Genomic DNA, 9,271 nt, shown 5'->3' on the forward strand with positions numbered 1-9,271 from the left:
TCGCCGTTCCGCCGCCCACAACTAACGCAGGCCCCAGCGCCCTGCGATTTTGGTCCTTCGTCGCCTCCTGTTGACACCAGCCCGCAACACTCCAGGCGGATCATCTTCATCAACCACATAAGTACCCAAAGCCCAAATAAAGCCGTAAGTAAGAAACGAATTTCTTTTAACCCCACTTACGCCCAAAAAGGAAAAAAAATACACATACATATATATATAAAACAAGCAATATTTGTGGAGATCTCCTATATAAATATTCATATTTTCCCGCGCAATCAGCAAACGGTGCATATTTCTATATGTACTTTCGAACAAAGTGAAAATAACTGCGAGTATTTACTTCTCTCTCATTTTTTTTCCATACATAAATTTTAATATATGAGCGCGCATACATATATGCACACACACAAACGTTCACTTAAATATTAAATAGTTAAAAGTTAATAAACTCCACAAATATCAGCTTATCTCTGACCCCTCATAAAATATTAATATATACTTATATACCTATACATATATACATTACATATATACAAATATAACAAAGTGCGGTAGGGTGATTGAATTTTTTGCTCAGGCGGGTACAGTGGTACGAACACATATTTCGAAGCGACAAATTTTTCTATTACTTCTCGTGTTGCGAACACTATATTGCGGTCATTTTAGTTCTCATAACTGATCAACTCACCCCCCTTTTCTCTTGATTTAACAAATGCTTGGTGCCCCTCAAATAGATAAATCAAAAAGCCCAAAGATGAGTGACGATGAAAAAACCCAAGGTACTTCCACGGAGTCCCAACGCTCAACGCGTACAAGTGGAAAGTCAGCCACGAAGAAATCCAAGCAGTCGTTCGCTTCTATTAAATTTATATCAGAAACAGATAATTTCATGGACTACTGTACTCGTTTCAAGTCCACCCCAATCCAAGACAACACCGAGTCTAGTCTGAAAATAAAAGACAATAATTGCGATAACTTTTGGAATCGGGTCCAAATCTCTTACGATACGGTCTTAGAAACTGAAGATCAGGATCTCCCCGAAGATTTCAAGTCAGCCGCGTACAATAAATACAGGTCTTGTCTTATAATGTATGAAGACACAAAAGCCCAGATAGGTGACCAACTTCTGTTACTCAAACAAAGGAGTAATCCCATTCCCCATGCCGGTACATCACAACCCAAAGAAGAAACAGGCTTCGGCTTAAAAGTCCCTCCTTGCGACACTGAGATATTTTACGGGGGTTATGAACAATGGCCGTCCTTCCGTGACATGTTCACCGCGGTCTACATTAACCACCCAAAACTCACAAATGCTCAGAAGTTGTACCACCTCAGGTACAAAACGCAAGGCAAAGCCGGCCAAATAGTCAAACAATTCCCGTTAAGTGATGACAACTTCGAACTGGCATGGGAAGCCCTAAGAGCACGATATGAAAATCGCAGAGTCTTGGTAGATAACCAAATAAAAACCCTAATGAATTTGAAACCAATTCAAGTTGAAAATAGCGAGGATATACAGAGATTACAGTCTTCTGTAAATAACTGCCTTCAAATCCTCGCTACCCAGCAAGTTTCGACAGAGAGTTGGGACCCCATCCTCATCTATCTGGTCACCTCCAAACTTCCGGAGAACACAGTAACTCTGTGGGAACAATCTCTCATCTCCAGAAAAGACCTCCCCAACTGGTCCCAGATGAACCAGTTTCTGACTACTCGCTATGAGGTGGTAGAAAGGGTAGATCAGTGGCGCCCAGCCAAGGTTAAATCGATCCCCCCTCATACAAGCTACCCCAAACAAAACCCATACGCATTTAAAAGCAATAATTCACATGACACTCACAATAAATCCCATTCAAAGATCCAATCTCATATGACAGAGCAGCGCACAATGTATAAATGTGCATTATGCAAAACCTCTCAGCATCCCATTTACAGCTGCTCTCGCTTTAAAAAACTGTCAATTCAGGATCGGAAAAAATTTGTGAGAGATAATCACATGTGCTTAAACTGCTTATCCCAATCGCATTTAATTAAAGATTGCAGAAGCCCTCACAATTGCGCTCATTGCCAAGAACGGCACAACTCATCACTCCATGATGACGCACTCTCAAAAAATTCATCAACTCCCCGAGTGCATAGGGCCTCATCTCAAGTGGCAACTACCACCTCCACCAGTGCCAGTCTCCAAACTCCCCAGTCTCTGGAAGAACAAGACGAGCAACCATTGTGTTCAAATAAGTCCCAGGTACAATCCTTCTACTCCGAAAATGAAAGTAAAGTACTACTCCCGACGGCAATCGTCTCCGTTGAACACAGAGGGGAACTCTTCAAACTAAGAGCCCTCATTGATCAGGGCTCAGAACGGAGCTTCATCTCCTCCAAAGCGCAACTCAAATTGAGACTACCATGTCGAACCTCCAATTTCGAAATCTCAGGAATGGGTGGAAGGGTAGTCCAAACCTCGAAAAAATTATGCTCTCTGGTTCTTGTCTCAAACGATTTATCTACACGGATTAAAGCACAAGCAATTGTCCTCCCACAGCTAACCAAATTGCTACCCAAGTTCCAACCCACTCAAGAACAACGGGAAAAATGGTCTCATCTCACCTTAGCAGACGCCAATTGCCACTCCCCATCCCAAATAGACTTAGTCATTGGCAGCGACCTGATCCCACAAATTGTGCTAGAAGGGGTTGAAAAACTCTCCAAGAACTTATTAGCACAAAACACCATATTTGGGTGGATCCTTAGTGGTCAAGTCCCCAATCAAATAAGCTCGTTTTCGACCCAAGTAGACGAAGTCTTAAATGAGAATCTCGATTCCCAACTTCGAAAATTTTGGGAACTTGAAGAAATCCCCACTCCCAAATCTCTCAACTCTGAGGAGCGAGTGTGTGAAGATTTTTATATATCCACCACATCACGCACATCTGATGGTCGTTACGAAGTGCGACTCCCATTTAAGCACAGTTTCCCAGACCAACTCACCTTAGGTCGATCCCGTGCCCCAGCTCTCCAGCAATTCCTCAGTATGGAGAAAAATCTTCTCAAAAAAGGCGAGCTAAAATCCCAGTACGACCAAGTCCTCGAGGAATATATAACACTAGGTCATATGGAAGAAACAACTTCCTATGAGAAATCCTCAGGAAACAAATACTCGTCATTTTATTTACCCCACCACGCGGTTGTAAAACCTGAAAAAAGAACGACAAAGGTGCGTGTTGTCTTTAATGCATCGAAAAAATCAACTTCCGGTAACTCGTTAAACGATGTCCTCTACACCGGGCCAACCCTCCAACCCGATTTGATGCTATTAATCCTCAAATGGCGCACGTACCAATTTGTCTTTAATGGCGATGTAGAAAAAATGTACCGCCAAATACTATTACACGATGAGGACCAAGATTACCAGAGAATCATATTTCGCTCCTCCCCAAAAGGTCCAATTCAAGATTTCAAACTAAAAACCGTCACGTTTGGCCTCAACTGCGCCCCTTATCTCGCAATACGCACCCTTCACGAACTCTCTAAAGATATAAAAGACACACTCCCGATGGCGTCCCCAATACTAATGAGCGAAACATATGTAGACGACATACTTTCGGGTGGGCACTCCATCCTCTCAGCCTCTGAATCCCTTTCTCAAGTCAGACAAGCTCTTCTGTCGGCAGGCTTCCCCCTTAAGAAAATCACGGCCAACCATCCTGATATCCTCAAAACCGTTCCCATCGCCGACGTGCTCGATTCACAGTTTCTCGAATTCGAAAAGGCAAGTACGACGAAAACGCTCGGGATTCAATGGAATGCCATAAAAGATGCATTCTCATATACCGTTGAGTCCATCCCAGTAACCACAGCGAGCACGAAGCGACAAATCCTCTCCTCTGTCGCCAAACTTTTCGACCCCGCAGGATGGCTAGCGCCGATAATGATTCAAGCCAAAATTCTCTTGCAGGAGCTATGGCTTGATGGAACCGACTGGGATGAACAGGTAAAACCCATCCGTCTCGTCAAGTGGACGCAGTTCGCGAACAACTTAAAAGCCATAACAGCAATCCAAATTCCTCGTTGGGTGAACTATTCTCCAGGCCAACCTGTTGAGCTGCATGGTTTTTGCGACGCGTCTGAGAAGGCATATTGCGCCAATATTTACGTCAGAGCGATACGAGAAGAAAACATAACGTGTCACCTCCTAGTCTCTAAAGGCAAAGTGGCGCCCCTAAAAACCACCAGCTTACCACGTCTCGAACTATGTGGAGCCCTTCTTCTAGCCAAACTAGTGTCGGTCGTCCAATCCCAGCTCCATCTCCACCCGCAAGCTTTGATTTTGTGGTCTGACTCCGAAATTGTGCTCTCATGGTTGGAAAAGCCACCCCATACCTGGAAAACCTTCGTATCGAATCGAATCGCGCAAATAATCGATCTGGTCGGAAATGCCACCTGGCGGCATGTACGAACTCACGATAACCCCGCCGACATGGGTACAAGAGGATGTAAACCTCTCGACTTGGCAGCCTCCTCACTGTGGTGGAAGGGTCCGGAATGGCTCACCAGCCCCGCGGAATCTTGGCCGAAAGCTTCACGACGCACAATCAACAATCCACCCGAAGTACGCCGAATTGAAGCGTTACACACCACCGAAGAAGAACCCGACATTCTGGATCGTTTCTCCTCCTTCCCCCGCGCACTCCGGGTTTTGACTCACGTTTTTCGATTCATACGGACTCTGAAAACCCGAACAAACCACATAATAGTCCACCCGTTACCTCTGGCGCACGATGACTTCCGAAACACTAAAGTCCAGCTCATCGCCTTAACTCAATCTCGATATTTCTCCAACGAAAAGAGGAATTTGTTAGCGTCGAAGCCGATCGATAAACGGAGCCCGCTTCTCACCTTAAACCCATTTCTGGACAAAGATGGACTTCTACGTGTGAACGGTCGACTGGCGCACTCAACGCTAAGCTACAATGAACGCCACCCCATCATTATTCCCGAGAAATCCCGATATGCTGCACTCTTTTTACGCTTCCTGCATGAGCTGCTCTTGCACGCCGAAACCCGTCTTATGCAGCAGGCGATCAGACAGGAGTTTTATATCCCTCGGCTCAAGCCACTCATAAAAAAGTGCATCTTTCAATGCAAACCCTGCACTGTCCACAAGCAGCAAATGCGCTCACAAATAATGGCAGCCTTGCCACCCTCACGATGCACCTTCGCTCCGCCCTTCACCACAACGGGTGTTGATTTTGCTGGCCCCTTTCAGGTGAAGGCTTCCATGCTAAGATCGCCCACCCTCGTGAAAGGCTACGTGGCCGTTTTTGTATGCTTCACGACAAAAGCGGTTCACCTTGAGTTGTGCTCGAATTTAACTTCAGAGGCCTTTCTGGCTGCATTTGCTCGCTTTGTTGGCCGGCGAGGCTATCCCGCCACCATGATGAGTGACAACGGCAAAACCTTTGTCGGTGCCAAAAGAGCCACTGAGAAGGAGTTTATCACCTTCTCGAAAGAAGTATCCCGGGAAATCGTCAAAAAATATGCCGCTCAAGGTATAAACTGGAAATTTATTCCCCCCAGCGCCCCTCATATGGGTGGTTTATGGGAATCCGCAGTCAAAAGCTTCAAAACGCATCTCAAGAAGACTGCCGGATCACATAAATTCACTTTCGAAGAGTTTACCACCCTATTAATCAGAATAGAAGCCGTGTTAAACTCACGACCCATCTCTCCCCTATCTCAGGACCCCTCAGATTTTACCGCACTCACCCCCGGGCATTTCCTTAAGGGATCCCCCCTGTTGTCTCTTCCTGAATCGAACCATGAAAACTTATCTCTACTCAATCGGTGGGAAAAGGTCAAAGTTCTACACCATCAGTTTAGCCGACGATGGAAAGAGGACTATCTCAAGGACCTGCACAAACGGCACCGATGGAAAGACACCCGTATTGAGCCGAAAGTCGGCGAGTGCGTCCTCATCAACGACGATACGCTTCCGCCCACTGAGTGGCGCCTCGGACGCATCGAAAGGACACGGCCCGGCCCCGATGGCCACATTCGTGTTGTCGAGGTACGCACTCAAACCGGCATTCTCACACGGCCGATAGTTAAATTATGTTTTTTGCCACCGGCCGAACTTCCACTCAGTCCCAATGCGACCGAGTAACCCTACACCATCATCATGATTCTGTACCACTTATGCCACAAACCGCTTGATCGTAAACTTGTCTCGCCTTCAATCACCATACGCGCCTTTTCCCCAAAATAACAATTATATACTTCTCGGTCTCATGACCCACGATACTCGATATACGTCCCACTAAAATTATATATCTACACAACTATTTACAGGCGTGAATGGATTCAGCACCCACACCAGCACCAAGAACTTCACTCCGCTCGCAGGTGTTTGTGGCCGCTAGCGACCGCGGGGGGCGCCCAAGCCCTGACTATCAGAAGTGCCGAGTTTGCGCGCGTCACCACGCGCTACGAACATGCCCGCTCTTCAGAAGGATGCAGCCAGCGCAGCGGTACTTGTTGGCGCGGGCCCATAACTACTGCACCAACTGTCTGGCACTGTCGCACGCTACCAGCGAATGCACATCCCAGATCACGTGCAGGATATGTGCACTGCCGCACCACACGATGCTTCATCGGGCCCCGCCGCCACCACAGCCACATCGCCGTACCACCGCACCTCCAACTCAAACACCTCCGACACCGGCCTCCCGCTCAAACGCTCGCGATCGTCGCAACCCACCTACCCAGGCCGCTACCCATCGCTACAATCCGACTGCAGCCACCATTCCACAACCACGCACCGTCAAACGTTCGGCAACAGGGCTCCATACCGCTGCATTCCGAGAAAAGATGGCAAATCGGCTTATGGATGAGGCCATTAGAGCGCTGGAGCAGCTGAAAGTGGCACTAGCCGTCTAGCGCGCCTAGGCGGGGCAGGATGTTCAAGTGAGTGACTAGCGCACGCACACCGCATTAACCATTTGTATTTATTGAATTATCTAGACTTGAAATATTTCTACGAATTGTAACTTTGAACTCATAAAAATTAACTCGCACCGTGAAAACCCCCATCAGCCAACCGGGTAGTTGGCAACGCGTGCGCTACTCGCTCACTTGAACTATCACCAGCTGTCAAAACAATATAAATGTACATATATATCTATCTCGTGGACGGATCAGAAAATTTGTTTTCGCTTAAGAATTTTGTAGTTTTTCATTGTTCTACTTGCCCTCGGCATATTCGGTCCGCCCGCAAATTTGTAGTAGCAAAATTGACTAACGTGAATTAAATACAAAGCTTTTTTAAATCGAAATTAGTTCGGTGTTTTATTTCGCTGAGCCAACCCCAACTTTATACAACTCGCGTTGAAACGGTCGCGCGAGTAATAGTGCCCTATCAGTGCCACCGCGTTCCAGCCGCTGTCGGTTGCGTGTCCCCGTGCTCCATCCATAGCGTCCTTGGTGCAGAACGTCCGCCAGTGCCGTACAGCCGCCAACTACACGCCAACGTCGTTCAGCCATCTCCAGACTGCCTTCAGCGCCGTCCAGGAAAATCAACCCATCGCTCCCGGGTGGTCACACCACCTAGCCAGCATCCCCCACAGAGTCGCCGTTCCGCCGCCCACAACTAACGCAGGCCCCAGCGCCCTGCGAAAAATAATAATAATAATAAATTTATAATAAATAACGGTGAGCTACAAAAAGTGAACAAATAAAAACTACAGAATACATAAAACCGTCGTCCGAAACGCAAAACAAGAAAAAAAAAACCAAAATCAATATAAACTAAAAACTATTAAACAAAATCTAAAAATAACGGCGAGAGCAGCATACCTGCGCCGCACAAAAAACCACATCCCCGCTATACCTAGACGAGAAAAGGAAGTTAAAAGGTGCCTCCACCCTAGTGCTGAAATACGCAAGCAGCAGGGACCCACAGGGAGCATCGCTCACACCAATCACAGCGGAGGAAGGTACAGGCGACAAAAAAAAGCATACAGGTGGTACAAAATCAGGAAGCCAAAGTAAGTTTGACCAACATTTAATAATACTTATACATAAAGCACATTAGCGGATTTTTCAAGCCATTATCAAACTGTAATCTAATTCGTTTACCAACGGTACAGGATTTACCGTTTATTCTCTAATTTATATGGAAACCGCTATTTGTCACCCACAGTTTGATAAAGTCCGCTAAAGTGTACTCTCACATACATACATATATAAAACAAACTTACGTTTTACATATGTGCATAAATACTTCCCGCTCAATATCTTCCTTCTCACTGGGTAAACATATCTCGAAACGCCTTTGAGTCTCAATTTCCTCCTGGGGTGGCGTTAAAAATTCCCGCTATTGCACATTTGTAATACGCGCATGTATGTACACATATTCAGCTCTCGCCTAGCTCCCTTTTGCAAAATCGTGAGTTCAAACGTATTTATATACATATGTAACTATATACATAAAACCGCTAACCCAAAAAAGTATATGCGAAGAGTTATATGTACATACGTATATGTACATGTCCCTACAAGAATTGTGTGATGGAAACTAACTCATTCTCATTTATCTTACTAACACATTTGCAAATTTTGCGTTGGTTAAAAAGAGACCAATATATAAGGCCATAAGTTGGAGGAAGACGGAAGATCATATGTACACAAATGTTTACATCAGATTTTTCACACTGCGCTTTAGAATGTGATAGAAACTTGTAGGTAGCCAGTGACAGAAATCTCTATCAGCCTTGCCAGTCAAATGATTTGTCAAATGATGGTCACTGTTCTTGCAGGGGTAAACATACATACACCCTTTGCATCTTTGGTCAGAACTTTTTCCCGCCACTTGATCGCCAGCAATTATTTTACTTATACATTTGTATAGACAAATCCCATTTACATTAGTATATGCAACTTGTGCTCATCGCAATACTTAAAAATAAAAAAAACAAAACATTCCACTTAGCCCTCTTTTTGCGTTAAACTCAACAAAAATAAATTCAGAAAATCTCAATTCTACAAATCAGAGCCACCCTATTAATCAAACGTCCATTTGTACGCATATACACATGTGCTAACATAAGGTACACCCTGCCCTCAAAAAGCAAGCAACTCATCTCTTAGGAAACCCAAAAGAACACACATACATACATATATATATATATATCGCTAGCTGTCGTCAGATGCGCTCAGGCAGGAAAGAGAAAAAAAAAAATAAAACTCCACCAAACATAATTATATACAGGGTGTC

General features: G+C 45.3%; 1 protein-coding gene across 1 annotated transcript; it reads left to right on the plus strand.

Annotated features, from left to right (window-relative positions):
* Positions 1-6: 6 nt before the first annotated feature.
* On the plus strand, positions 7-7,637 carry LOC118750932. The gene is made up of 2 exons (XM_036485682.1): positions 7-144; positions 6,349-7,637. Exon 2 carries the CDS (start codon positions 6,355-6,357, stop codon positions 6,934-6,936), a length of 582 nt encoding a protein of 193 aa, XP_036341575.1. The 5' UTR covers positions 7-144; positions 6,349-6,354; the 3' UTR covers positions 6,937-7,637.
* Positions 7,638-9,271: the final 1,634 nt, after the last annotated feature.

Source organism: Rhagoletis pomonella, unplaced genomic scaffold, assembly GCF_013731165.1.
Source record: "Rhagoletis pomonella isolate Grant_MI unplaced genomic scaffold, Rhpom_1.0 Rhpom_scaffold_00464, whole genome shotgun sequence".
NCBI lineage: Eukaryota > Metazoa > Arthropoda > Insecta > Diptera > Tephritidae > Rhagoletis > Rhagoletis pomonella.